This window comes from Notamacropus eugenii, chromosome 4, assembly GCF_028372415.1.
Source record: "Notamacropus eugenii isolate mMacEug1 chromosome 4, mMacEug1.pri_v2, whole genome shotgun sequence".
NCBI classification, from domain to species: domain Eukaryota; kingdom Metazoa; phylum Chordata; class Mammalia; order Diprotodontia; family Macropodidae; genus Notamacropus; species Notamacropus eugenii.
The window spans coordinates 38,913,333-38,927,412 of NC_092875.1; the positions used below are offsets into that span (position 1 = coordinate 38,913,333).

Genomic DNA, 14,080 nt, shown 5'->3' on the forward strand with positions numbered 1-14,080 from the left:
TTAAGAGTGAGACCCTTGCTTCCCTGCGGAGTTCAGCTGCAAAGGGGCAGGTAGGAGGACGGTGGGGATCCATGGTGCAAGCGAGGGGTTTCCGAGAAGAGGGGACATGTGGGCAGGGAAGCAGCCGGGAGATAGAGACTGAGGCTCATCGAAAGGTCGGCGGTGGGCGCGAGCAGGCTGCACCCGCGGTAAACCAGGAGTAAAAGATAATATGGGAATTGGGGTCACCAAAGGGGCTACGGAGAAGTCGATGGGCCGGTCTCGGAGCCTAGGGGAGGGCTGCATCCGTGGAAGGAGCCCCGTCCCCACCCTCACCCCTGGGGGAGCGGCAGGACCGGCCGGTGCGCCTGCCAGGAGGGTCGGAATAGATCGCAGACACTGTCTTGGAGAAGCGGCTGCTCGGGCGGCAGCGGTCCTCAAGCCCGGGCCGGAGCGGGCCGGAGCGGGCCGGAGCGGGCCGGAGCGGCGTCCTCGCCACGCGGACAGTCCGCGAAGCGCCCCGGCTTCTCCTTCCCGCTCCCTCCCTCCCCAGGATGTTGGCCTGTGGTCTCCGCTTGATAAACGCCTGCGCGACGGATTGGGTCGGAGCCGAGAACACGCTCCGGAGCGGAGCGGCTGAGCGAGCCTGGGCGCGGACACCACGCCGCGCTCTAAGCGCTGCCAGGCGGCTGGAGGCAGGGCTGCCGCTGGCCCCGCTGTACCGGGAGGTACCGGGAGGTTCCAGGAGCTCCCGAAGCGCACGCCGCTGATCCGCATCCGGAGCGCCGGTTTTCGGCCCCGGCACCCTCGGTCCGGGCTTGGTAACTTCCCGCTTACGTCCGTGGACCAGGAGGACGCGCGCCAGCTCAGGGAGCCCGGACCCGACCTGCCGCCGGGGCAGTGCAGGCTGGGGGCGGGGCAGTGCAGGCTGGGGGCGGGGCACTCCTCCGACCCGGACGGCTCCCGAACGCCGGCCCCGCCCTGGGCGGCTCTGCGCAGGCGCGCGACGTCGAGCCGCGCCCCTTCTCCTGCCCGGAACCTTCGCTGTCGGTGCGCCGCGCTCCGCGGCACCGTTGGGAGGCGCACCCCGGAAGCGGATGTGGGCCACGGCCGACGGAGGGGAAGGCTGGTCTCCCGGTCCCGGCTTGGCGGAGCGGCGGCCGCGGCGGGGCCGCCATGGAGCAGGTGACGGAAGGCGCCTGGGAGACGCTGCCGGTGCCGCTGCACCCGCGGGTGCTGGCGGCCCTGCGCGAGCTCGGCTTCCCCCGCATGACGCCGGTGCAGGTCGGTGGGACCGAGGGACGGAAAGGAAGGCGGGGCCGGGGCGGCCCGAGCAGGCCGCGGTGCGGAGGCCGGGCCCGCGCGGAGCAGCCGATGCCGGGGCCCGGGGCCCCTTCGCACGGAGGCGCGCCTGCTGGGGCTTGGTGCGCTGGCGGCGGGCGGGGGCTGGTGCGGAAGTCATTTCCTCTGGGCCTCGGTTTCCTTACCTGTCGAATGCGGCGTCTGGACTCGTTGAACGAGGTCCGCAGCGCCGTGAGGTCCGAGCACCCGAGTGGGAGGAGCTCGGGTAGTACTTACTTAGTACCCGCCGTGTGCCGGGCCGCACGCCGGCCGGTCCGGTGTTGGATCCTTTGAGGAGAATCTAGAGAGAACAGCCCCAGAGTGGAGAGGAGAGTGCCCGGGACCAGGAGGACGGGCAGCCCGAAGGCTCCTGCCCCCTACCAGTGGTCACCGTGCTGCCCGAGGGTCCTGGGGCTGGTAGAGGCCTCAGGCCCCTCGTCTTAGAGGTTTCCCGTTTTCCATGGCGGTAGGTGACGGAGGGCCCCCTCCGCCTGCCCTCCTGTGCCTGTCCAGTTAGCTAACCAGGGAGCAGGGGAAGGAGCCTCCTCCAGCCAGCTCCTGCGGAGAAGACCGGCCGCTGGGGCCTTCCCAGCTCCCCCGTGACTGTGGATGGGAGCGCCCTGGCCTCCATGACCTCGGTGGGGCCCTTGGCAGCCCTCGCCTCCAGGTTCAGCCCACTCATTTGTAAAATGAAGGTTGAGGTGATCCACCCCAAGGGGAAGTGCTTAAACAGTCTCCTTCTTCCTTTTCTCTAGTCTGCAACCATCCCTCTCTTTATGAAAAACAAAGATGTGGCTGCGGAAGCTGTGAGTATGCTCTGAAATCACTGTCCATCTTTACTTGGGCTTTTTACAACAGGGAAAAGACCTTTGACCAAAGAACCCCAAACCTCTGTTCTACATGTAGGTCACAGGTAGCGGCAAAACGCTGGCCTTTGTCATTCCCATCCTGCAGATTCTGCTGAGAAGGGAAGAGAAGTTAAAAAAAATGCAGGTAAGATGATGCTTGGTCACCTGGGTCCTTGCGGGGGGATGTGTTGTGTCCTTACGTAGCCCTCAGCTTCGTTCTTCTCTAATGCACACTCTGTTATGTTGTGTTTTCTGTGTGTGTCCTGGCTGTCTCTGCTGGACTGTGAATTCCATGTGTGCAGCCAGCATTGTGTTCTACATGCCAGGGCTTTAGTAAATCGCATTGAACTGAATCGTACTGAATGTAGGAAGCCTAAAAATAATAAATGGAACAATATGAGCCATAGTGGAGCAGTGATATGTGTGATCCCTGTGAGTTCCCCCACCACTGTAGTTTCCTTTAGCATGAATTTTGACTGATTTGTGAGAAGAGTTGATGCTGAGAATTGGTGATGTAGTTGAGAGCAAAATATAGGAAGACCTGGCCCAGACTCTCCCTAGCTGTGGTACCCTGGGTGAGTCACTTAACCTCCATTTGCTCATCTATAAAATGGGCATGATCCAAACTGTGGCCTCATCCCAAGGGTTGTCATGACAGCCAGATGGGGTAACATGCATTAAGTGCTTTACAACTTCAAAATGCCACAGACCTGTCAGTTGTTATTAATTCCATGTTGCCCAGTGTGTGAAGTCATTGAGACTTTTCCTGCTGTGTAGGTCGGAGCCATCATCATCACACCCACGAGGGAGCTTGCCATCCAGATCAATGAAGTTCTGCTACATTTTTCAAAGCACTTCCCACAATTTAGGTACATCCCATTTACACTTTTTATTAAGCACAGGTTCTTATTTTGCCTGATTTTCTGAGAGTCTTGTTTCTTGTTCTAGCCAGATTCTTTTAATTGGGGGTAGGAACCCAGGAGAAGATGTTGAAAGATTCAAAGAACAAGGGTGAGTTGGCTTTATTTAGCATTTTCTTTCACTTCATGGCTCTGCCTGTAGGAGGAACTGCTACCTCATTTGATGAAGGAGACCTGGTACTCCCTCTGCTGTGGCCAGCTTGCCTCTTCCTTAGTCTCTTTCCATCTCAGGGATTTTATTCCCAAACCAGTTTCCCCTTTGAATTTTTGTTTTGCCTCCTTTCTGTAAGACCCTGAAGTTGAGTCCCCTCTCAGGATTATGGAGATGAAAAGGGAGGACTTGAATTTTTCTTCCCATCTGTCCTCTTCCTACTTTCTTCTCTCACTGTCCCGTCATGTTTGTGATGCAGATTTATCCTTTTGGCATGCTTTATATGATAACGAATCTTAGACTGATTCTTCTTTTTAACTGGGATGTAGATGCATATCTGGGCATATGAAATTCTTTGAATCTTTGGTCATACTGATGAATGCTACAGAAGTCAAGAAAGGACCCCACTTCTTTTTCTTTCCAAAGTGGGAACATCATAGTTGCTACTCCAGGCCGCTTGGAGGACATGTTCAGGAGAAAGGCTCAAGGACTGGATTTGGCAAATTGTGTGAAGTCTCTTGATGTCCTGGTGCTGGATGAAGCTGACCGCCTTCTGGACATGGGGTTTGAAGCAAGGTACTTTGGATAGATCCGACTCTGGATTAGCTTTTTTTCCTCTTGATTTTTGGCTAAATCCTCTGGTCGTTTTAAAACCACACCAGGATTAAGGTTCTTGGGATTGCTTGATGCTTTGTATCCTTCTGTGAAATTTTGGTCTCTACTTTCTCTGTCTCCTTAGGTTGAATTTTTAAAACCTTTCTTAAAGTATCTGCGGAAGTGTTTTTAGAAGTATTACTGATTCATCGTATTGCTCTGAGTGCTTACTTTTTTGTCTATTTCTAGCATAAATACCATTCTGGAATTTTTGCCAAAACAGAGGAGAACAGGCCTCTTCTCTGCCACTCAAACTCAAGAGGTTGAGAACCTGGTAAGGGCTGGGCTCCGGAATCCTGTCCGAATTTCAGTGAAAGAGAAAGGGGTGGCAGCCACCAGCACCCAGAAGACTCCCAGCCGCCTCCAGAACTACTACATGGTGAGGCGCTACTAGGCTTTGTCAAGGGACCCCATGACTTGTCTTAGAAAATTTCTAGGGACACAGCATTGGTGGATGAAACCCATTGTTGAATTTGCTGATTGTGCCCTGGAAAATGAGGTCTGCAGCTTGGGACTGGCAGCCATTGTGCAGACTCTGTTTTGTTAAAGAACTGAGAACCTGATGACTCTTATTTGAAGCATATGAAGCACACTCCTTCAGCCAGTATTTCTTTATTGTGGGCCTACTAGGTGCAGGCCATCATTAACCATTGGTGCCTGAGGGCTGTTCGTGGATGAAATCCTTGCCCTGGTATATTTAAGTGCTCCCTTAAAGCAAAGATAGAAGCCTCCATACATTGCAGAGGGGGTGGCGGGGAGGAGAAGACCTGACTTCGCGTAGTCTGTCAGAAAAACTTTGAGTGACATTTCAAATGTTCTGCTTGGCACGATAAATATTATTCTGAATATGGGTCTGGCCTCTGGGGACAGCTAAGATTTACAGTTTTTTTTTCCCATAAGCTTTTGTTTCATGGCTAGACGGTGAAAAGATTTTTTGGGAAATTAGATCTCTAGGTCAGAAAGAAGATCGGCTTCCTGGCAGATGCTTAATTCAAATCCTGCAGCTCCACCTGCTGGCCTTCTTTGGAGCTGCATGCCAGCAGCTCTGCTTTTCAATCCTTCTCACTCATTCACTTATTCATTTGTTTGCCAGATCTCCTGAGTTACCATTTTAGTGGAGATGGAGGGGGTTGCTGGAACAGAGGAGATGTGATCTAAGTGAGATGTAGCATTTCAGATTCTTCCCCTATCCCCTCAGCATCAAAGTATTCCCTGTTCCCACAGTCTTTCAGTATTTGAAGGCATGTTGTACAGAGGGCTAACACTTGTTTTCCTTTACCCCATATGGGAATGGCTTTTCTATGAGGTAAATGGATGCTTGTTGTCAGGAGAAACTTTCTCTGAATCAGAGCTATCTAAAAATAGGGCGGGCCACCTTTGAAGGGTGGGGCGGGTGCATCAGGTTTTGGGGAAGGTGATTCTTAGTCATGGATGAGGCAGCTGATGGGGTCTCTGGGTCCCTTTCTGTACCAAGATACAGTGATTCTGTTGTGTACTATGAACAGAAACGTCACACTTTTTTTTGAACACTTATTAAAAATTTGGTGCAGTTACACCTGAACCCTAGAGGACATATTTGAAGTCCAGGATGCCCCTTTCTGTGCTGTGATCCTGTGCTTTAATTTCACTTTGACCAACAGTGGTAGCCTGGAGTCTATGCTACTGAGCAAATGGCTGATTATCATTCCAGCCAAAATATCCAGTGAATGGGTGAATTCTTTCAATACCATATACTGGGACTGAAAAATACAATGGAAAGCATGTTGTAAAAATTAACTTGCATTTTTATAGCCTCTCAGGGATTACCAAGCCTTTTCCTCACAATAGGCCTGTGAAGTACATGGTGCAGGGATTTTTTACAGTCCCATTTTACAGATAAGGAAATTGAGGTTAAGGGATGAAAAAGGGCCCACCCATTGGTGTCAGAAGATATTTGTCCTTTGATAGCCTGACTCCACAGTTAGGACTCTTCTACTGTGCCATGGTCAAAGTTGTCTTTTTTTTAACTTTTAATTTCTTTCATTTTTCATACCTTCTAATTTTCACTCCTTTGTTATTTTACAGGTATGCAGAGCAGATGAGAAATTTAATCAACTTGTGCATTTTCTCCGAAATCATAAGCAGGAGAAACACCTGGTGTTCTTCAGGTATAGTTGTTGGCTTCCCTTGGGACTGGGGAAAGTGCATACAGTGACCCAGCAAAATACTGTTCTTGGTACAGGATGTAGGGAATAAGTGTTAGCAGACCTCGAGTCTCTCTGGATTCTCTCCACAATCGTGTGAGCCCGGGTTTCAAAATGGAAGCCAGGAACAAGTCTGCGTAAGTTTTGCCTGTACTCTCTTGGCTTAAACACAGCTGTGGTTTTGAAATTGTGTTACGTGCACTTTTTCATCACTTCTCATCCCATCTCCAAAGTGCATTGTTTTCTGGAGGTGGAGAGCAGCAGCTGTTTTAGGAGAATCTCAGAGTTAATCTTTTATAAGGAGGCTAAGGGTAGCTAAGTGGTGCAGTGGAGAGGGTGCCAGGCCTGGGGGTCAGGAAGACTCATCTTCCTGAGTTCAAATCTGATCTCAGACACTTACTAACTGTGTGACCCTGGGCCAGTTATTTAACCCTGTTTGCCTCAGTTTCTCATCTGTAAAATGAGCTGGAGAAGAAAATGGCAAACCTCTCTAGTATCTCGGCCAAGAAAACCCCAAATGGGGTCATGGAGAGTCAGACACAACTGAAAATTACTAAACAACATGAGGGAGTTATTTAGGTAGAGAAGGTTAAAAAAAAAAAAAGCCAGACATAGAGTCGGGTCTTTATAATAGAGTAAGAAAGACACTTGACTGGGAGACACTGATTTTAGTCCCTGGATTTGCCAACATACTGGTCATATGAACTTAAGGGAGGTGGGGGGAACCTGCAGCCTTGAGGCCACATGTAGCTCTCTAGGTCGTCAAGTGCGGCTCTTTGACTGAATCCAAAATTCACAGGTGCCACAGGTTCCCCACCCCTATGTTAAAGTAAGACACTTAACATCTCTGGGCCTCAGTTTCCTCATCAGTAAAATGAGAATGTTGATATGTTATTGACAGAATTAGATGACATAATGTGTGGGAAAGTGCTTTGAAAACTAAAACGTGTGCATATGTAAGGTATTATTTTGATGGTGAGTTAGCATTTTAGTTTAGGCAGTCTCCCGTTAGAAGACTTTGACTAGAAAACATTACAGTTCCCCTACCTGTAGATCTTGGCTGTGGAGACCAGAACCTTAGTGTTTTAACTCCTACAAAACACATTTGTCATCACAGCACTTTAACCTCCTGACCCAAGAGGTCAAGTTCTGCAGATTAGTGTTAGGGACTATGTTGTATTTGCCACTCTCTCATCATTAGGTTAATACTTATGTCATTCCTCTGTTATTTATTTTGAAAATTTTTAAGTGTTAAAAATGATAATTGGGAGTAGGTTTATTTCTTGGTATCTTCCCTCCCCTGCCAATTTTATTTAAAAGACTGGGAGCATATATTATGTTGAAATTTTAGTTTAGTTTTTCTTTTTTCTTTTTTGGCCCCCACAGTACCTGTGCCTGTGTGGAATATTATGGGAAGGCCTTGGAGGCCTTGGTTAAGAATGTAAAAGTAATGTGCATTCATGGGAAGATGAAACATAAACGCAATAAGATATTCATGGAGTTTCGCAAACTGCAAAGGTAGGTTTGCTTCCTGCAGTATTTCCCTTGGTCCTGGGGGGGAGAAAAGATACAGACCATTGAAGGCAGCGATGGTAGAACAGGAACATCGTGTTACAAGGTCCTGCTCATCGATGATGGATGGATGGCTCCTTCCAGCTGAATATGCTCTCACTGTGGCTGCCCACAGGGCAAATCTCACCTGTTGGCAGCTTGGACATTGAAAAAGAGTTGATGTTTTGGGCTTGAGGGGACTGCCACATGTTGGATAGCACTTTTTAATTTCAGGAAGAAAAATGTCACCCCTTGTCTGTGAATCACTGGAAGAGCAGAGGCATCCATGATCAGTTCCCATGTGTCTGGGCTCCATGATGATTCTTTTAAATTATTATTTAATTGAGGCTTGATGCCTGGTTGTAGTCACTTACATCCCAAGTCATAGGTAAGCAGTTTCTCCCTGATGAGATGAGAAGAGGTTTTTGCTCAGAACCTTGTGTGTGCTGTATTTGGCCTTTACCACTCTGGAGAGGAATGAATGTTACATTGTTCCCTTTACTCATTTTCATATGGAAATTTTGTCAGATACTTGAGATTTTCAAAGGAAAGGCCCACCTCCCTCCCCCTGCAAATGTAGAGCACTGTATATAGTCTGTATGCCAGGCTTTAAAGATGCCATCTGACACCATGTGTGCGGCCAGGCTTTTCTTGGAATTAGGAAGTCCAGTTTTGTTATGCAGCTTGCTTCTGGTCCCATCTTACAGTTAATTCTGGCAATGTTTGTTTCACTACATGTTCTTAACAGGGTTTCTTGTAGAATGAATACACTGAGTACTATTTGGTGATAATGAAGCTAGTTAACTTTTAACCATAATAAAGACTTTCTTTTTTCAATTTCACAGTGGCATTTTAGTGTGCACTGATGTGATGGCCCGGGGAATAGACATTCCTGAAGTAAATTGGGTTTTGCAGTATGACCCACCTAGCAATGCAAGGTACAACGTGTTCTTTCTGATAATGGCTGGGAAAGCAATTTGTAAGCATTCTATTTGGTAATAATGTTGCTTTTAAAAAAAAATTGGTATTGCTGTCATGAGTGGTACAGTGGTTAGAGGGCTGTCTTCAGATGTAGGAAGCCCTGGGTTCAGAGCCTGCCACCTGCACATGCGGGCCTCGATTCTCAGCAACTTCCAGGTGGCTCTGAGATTGTAAGCGGGTCAGGTAAGTTTGTTTATTGGGGAGCATTCAGTTTATCACTGAACCCTGTCCCACATACATCAAAGACCTCTGATGCTCTAGACAATTGTTGCTGTCAGAATTCCCAATGCTGATGCTGATTGCCACCTGTCTCTAACTTAGAGAAGTGTTTTCACAGTGATTAAGTCAGCCCAGGGTCCCACAGCTAGTAAGTGTTAGGTATTTGAACTCAGGTCCTTCTGTCTCTGGGGCCCTGGCTCTCTTCTCAGTGCTGTGTTGCCAGAGGTTACTTACATACGAGAGCTTAATGTGGCCTGATCTGCGAAGCTTCCCTTTTGACTAATAGGAAAATGGCTTCTTCTCAATTTTCCTTATTAATATCAGTAACTTTCTGAGACTGGTGCTTGCAGCACAGAATCGAGCATTGTTTTTACCTCCATTTCCCATCCTCATCCCTGAGCTTTGGCCATCGCTCCACTGTAGCCCACGGAAGGCTTGTTACTGCTGTGTGAGGAGCCCTGGATTCCCTTTCATCTGACTTATTTCTATTTTGTTATCCTTCCCCAGGAGCCTCCCTTTGTAACAGAGAGTTAAAAAAAAAAAAGATAAAAAGTTTAAGCAAAACCCTTGGAGGGAGCCAGGCAGCCTATTCTGGAGTGCAGTGGCAGAGCCTTCCACCTTGGTCTTTTCTTTGGGACTGAGATTGCCTGCTGTGGTCAGATGGCTTTCCCTCAAGCTGCTCTTGCTGTCCTGGTCCCGCTCACTGCATCTTCTCCCTCTTTCGCTCACAGCGCCTTCGTGCACCGCTGTGGGCGCACAGCGCGGATCGGCCGTGCCGGCAGTGCTCTTGTGTTCTTACTTCCCATGGAGGAGTCCTATGTCAACTTTCTCTCCATCAACCAGAAAGTAAGTTGTCTTGTCTTCTCCATCACTCAGTGATGTGAAAACTGAGAGGGGGGTAAGGGGAACAGGAGGGCTCTGCCCTCATTAGCTGGGGGTGACTTGGGCTCCATCCCTGCAATTAGCCTCTCGAGGCCTTCAGTTCTGTGCAGTGAGTGAGCTGGACTAAATGTGTCTAAAGCCCCTTTCTGTCTTGAGAAAATGAAACATTCAGATGATTGAGACTTCTTCAGCTTATAGTTATTAGTCTCTTTCATTTCATTGAAATGTACAGCAAACAGGATCCAGTGCTGAACTTGGATTTAAGAGACTCAGGTTCAGATTCTGCCCTGACCCACCCGAGCTGTGTTATCAAGGCAAGTTCCATCACCTAGTTTCCTCATTTGTAAAATGAGGTAATTGGACTTGGTAGACTCTGAGATCTCTCTGGCTCTAAATCTATGGTCCTGTCACGCTGGGACTATCCCAGACTCCCTTGAGCTTACAGTCCTTTGGGGAATAGGGCCCAATACAAAATAATGTAGCTTCCAGTACAAAAATGCAGAGCCCCAGGTGAGGTCTGGGGTGTGGGGGAGAGAGGAAGGAAGGTAACATTACTGCTTCAGGGGTCAGGCCATACTTCCTGTAGTGGGAGGGTGACAGATCACTGAGGGTGGGCAGGGATTCAATAAGAGAGGAAAAGAGTGGGCACAAGGGAACATTCCGGACGTAGGAGGAGCTGGAGCAGAGAGAGAGGCAAAGGAAGAAGCTTCTGGATAGGTGTGGGAGTGGAGAGAACAGAGAATGTCCACTGTTCGAGGAAGGCTGTTCGAACATAGAATGTCAGACCTGAGGGACTGTCACGTAGGCAACATAAACGTGAATTCTGCTGGAGCAGGTCCCTTCTGCTCCTCTTGTGTATAAAGCAGTGGGGGTGTGGGGGTGGGGCACATACCTCCCAACTGAGAGGAGCCACATGTAGCTTAAGGCACATTGACCAGCTGGGCATAACCTCAGAGGAATTTGTTTTGCTTGATTGTGCATATTTTACAGGTCTTTGGGTTTTTGGTGGGGTTTTTTTTTTTTTTTGAGGGAATAGTAAGAGGGAGAATGAAAAAATACTTGTTAATTGAAAAAAATTTAATTTAAAAAAGGAATTGTTCTATGTATTTAAAAAAAAATAAAGGAGGGACTAGATGACCTGTGTCCCTTTCAACTCTAAAGTCTGTGATAGTATGGTCTGGGTGTGTCCTCCAAGTGCACTTATGACAGCTTGGGGGGGCCAGGGATAGTTTATGGGATTCAGGCCCAGGATTGAAGGCTGTGATTTTTGCAGTGTCCCCTGCAGGAGATGAAGCCGCAGAAGAGCCCAGATGATCTTCTCCCCCAGCTGAAGTCAATGGCTCTGGCAGACCGAGCCGTGTTCGAGAAGGGGATGAAAGCTTTTGTATCTTGTGTCCAGGCCTATGCAAAGCATGAATGTAATCTCATCTTCCGACTAAAAGGTAACTTCTGCCGTTGGCTCATTGTCACTCCTGCCTCACAGATCTGCTGTTTTCCCAAGTTCTGCTGTTGTGTTAAGTTATGACCCTGCCTGGTGGTATTGTTAAGAAAACCTGCTCTTGGATTTCCAGTTTAAATAGGCCCCACAGCAGCATTCATTCAGCACTAGTGTCCAGGCACTGGGCTTGGTGCTTCACAAATATTGTCTCATTCGATCCTCACAGCAGTCCTGTGAGGTAAGTGCTGTTATTACCCTCATTTTACAGTTGAGGAAGCTGAGGCAGAGGTCACACAGCTGATTAGAGTCTGAGGCTGGAGTTGAAATAAAGTTTTTCAGACTCTAGGCTCAAAACTCAAGCCACTGCTATACCAGCTCCTTCATGAAATAAAAAAGTCACTGACCATTGAATTTTGCTGACAAGCTGATAACTCAGATTTTAGTAGTTTGTAAAAGAATATAAAGTATGTTAATTTCTTCAGAAACATTAAAAATCTTAGTTTTCATAAAAGAACAACAACTAATTCTAGCAAGGTGCAAGACAAGGTGTTTTTTTTTTTTTCTGATTGTGACTAATGCTGATTTCTAAATTATTTAGATCTAGATTTTGCTAGTCTTGCCCGAGGTTTTGCCCTGTTACGGATGCCCAAGATGCCAGAGCTAAGGGGAAAACAATTTCCAGACTTTGTGCCTGTTACCATTGATACAGACACTATTGCATTTAAAGATAAAAACAGAGAGAAACAGAGACAGAAATTTCTAGAGCAACAAAGAAAAGAAAAAAAAGAGAATGAAGGGAGAAAGAAATTTACCAAGAACAAAGCCTGGTCCAAGCAGAAAGCCAAGAAGGAAAAGAAGAAAAAAATGATCGAAAAGAGGAAAAGAGAAGAGGTAGAGTATACAACTTTCTTTTGGTTAAGTTACGTGTAAGTTTACCTTTAAATCCTTGAGCAAATACAAAATATACTTGTGAGTGACCTTAAAAACAAATCTTTTGGATAGATGGAGATAAGGGCTTAAAACTGTTACCACTTTCACATTGTGGTGACTGCTTTCTAGTAATTGTATTTTTTGTGGTGAGCCAATTAATTATAATGTGATGAGCAAGTAATTACAATTTTGAGGGGCACATGTATAATTTTTAAAAATGAGTCTTTGGGACCAGTGTTAGTTTTAGAAGATGGGTGAGAAAACCTACTTCCTTCATCTCAGTAAAGAAAAGGAGGGAGGGACTCTGGGGTGCTGTGCAACACTGCATCCACTTTGTTCTGTTTTTCTTTGTTAAAAGGGTTTTAGGTCTGTCTGGGGGTGGTATGATGGGTAGTGGGATAGCATGGAAAGTGATCATGCCATGACAAGCAGAAGGCATCCATGAACTTTTTGAAAAGTACCTAACCCATTTGCTTCTACCATGCATCTATGTCGCCAGGAATTGCACTAATGATCATTGGTCCCTTCTGCTTCCAGGATTTGGATATTGAAGATGAAGACATGCAAGAGCTGCTCAATGATACAAGACTCTTGAAAAAGCTAAAAAAGGGCAAACTGAGTGAAGGAGAGTTTGAGAAGAGGGTGTTGGCCTGTGGCAAAGGCAAGGCCAAGCTGGGAGATTGGGGGTCCTCGGAACTGGAAGGCGATGATGGCTGACTCATCTCTGGCCATGTGGCAGCTGCTGCATCATGGAGAGCCCAGTCTACATCAAGTTCAGAGGAGGGAAATGACCCCATGTTGGGGAGTGGTGAGGGGCTATTCTGTTCCTGCCCCAGGTGTTGTTGTGTTCATCCTTTGTTGCTGAAGAAGACCATGCCATCAGAGAAATGATGACATGACTTGCACTTGACTTTGTTTTGAGTGAGGGAGGGCTGTGCAGGTCACCAGCCTCACTTCTCCTCCAGAGCCATCTGAATCCAGTGACCAGATATTCATCAGGATGACTGGAGATGACCCAGGATGCATCCTGCCTCAGGTGACAGTCCTTGGCCAATATCTACTGCAGAAGCTGCTGCGTTTGCCTAGAAGTGGCCGACTAGGAATCACATCCCCAAGGGTTTCATTTCTGCTTCCACCTTCTCAGTCTGACTGAGGGGCACATTTTTCGTGTATAAGTAAGTGTAATTTATTTTAAAAAGACCATTTTTCTACAGCTTTCTTGGAACTAGTTTAAGAAATAAAGGTAACAAAACACTTGATTGTGAGCTATTAAGTCATATAGTTTTCTTATAACCTTGGACATTGGCTGCTAGATTTGTGTGCTGTAGGTGGGTCCCACATGGGGTAATTTTGTTTTGAATGTAAATATTTGAAAAATTGAAAAGGTGAGCCACTTTTCTCAGGGGCAGTTCTTCTGGAGCACTTTCTTTTAGGAAAACTATTGATCTGACAACAGTTTCATGTGCTGTTTCTTAATGTAGCAACATCGTGCAGTAACAAAGCTAAGTACTGCTTAGAGGGCTTTATGGCTTCCTTTTGAAGTTTATTTACTTGTAATGCATTAAAACCTTTTAGTACTGTTGGAAAAATTGCCAATTTTACCCAAAGTAACTTTCCTGAAGGTTTAGTGCTTTTAAATTTTGCTTTGTGCAGGGATTCTTAACTTGGGGTCTGTGAACTTAAAAAAAATTAATTTTGATAACTTTATCACTGATTGATTTCCCTTGCAATTTTATACATTTCAAAACATTCTGAAATGGGGGCCCTGACACAAAGTAGCTTCAGGATTCTTGATCTGGAGGAAATTTATGACCTTCCCAGCTACGGAACTCCAGTTTTTATTTATTCCTGAAGGCTAGTGGTTCAGTAAAAATGGACCCTCTTGCATGGAGTTTACAACAGTTGTGCCTGGGCTCTTTACGCAGGGTCAGCAATGGCAGTCCTGTAGTCGATGTCTACCACCTGAAGTAAAACTTGGGAACTGGATTCTGTCCTGTCCTGTG

At 47.1% G+C, this 14,080-nt stretch overlaps 1 protein-coding gene across 2 annotated transcripts; it reads left to right on the top strand.

Annotated features, from left to right (window-relative positions):
- The first annotated feature begins 1,005 nt into the window (after positions 1 to 1,005).
- Positions 1,006 to 13,336, top strand: DDX55 (DEAD-box helicase 55). Of its 2 annotated transcripts, none has more exons than XM_072600666.1 (14): positions 1,006 to 1,263; positions 2,076 to 2,126; positions 2,227 to 2,313; positions 2,946 to 3,037; positions 3,117 to 3,179; positions 3,666 to 3,815; positions 4,083 to 4,272; positions 5,958 to 6,040; positions 7,463 to 7,594; positions 8,473 to 8,565; positions 9,559 to 9,673; positions 10,983 to 11,151; positions 11,746 to 12,038; positions 12,615 to 13,336. In XM_072600666.1, exons 1-14 carry the CDS (start codon positions 1,156 to 1,158, stop codon positions 12,792 to 12,794), a joined length of 1,806 nt encoding a protein of 601 aa, XP_072456767.1. In that variant the 5' UTR covers positions 1,006 to 1,155; the 3' UTR covers positions 12,795 to 13,336. The 2 variants fall into 2 exon arrangements, with proteins under 2 accessions (XP_072456767.1, XP_072456768.1); XM_072600667.1 differs by having other exon boundaries at positions 1,027 to 1,263; positions 11,875 to 12,038.
- The last annotated feature ends 744 nt before the right edge of the window (positions 13,337 to 14,080 follow it).

What these genes read in the sequence shown, in the direction of transcription:
- DDX55 (XM_072600666.1), top strand. Translation starts at nt 1,156, where the DNA reads ATGGAGCAGGTGACGGAAGGCGCCTGGGAGACGCTGCCGGTGCCGCTG. An exon ending in AAGCACTTCCCACAATTTAG is followed by an intron (nt 3,038 to 3,116) that starts GTACATCCCATT and finishes TTCTTGTTCTAG; the next exon opens with CCAGATTCTTTTAATTGGGG. An exon ending in TCTCATCTTCCGACTAAAAG is followed by an intron (nt 11,152 to 11,745) that starts GTAACTTCTGCC and finishes TAAATTATTTAG; the next exon opens with ATCTAGATTTTGCTAGTCTT.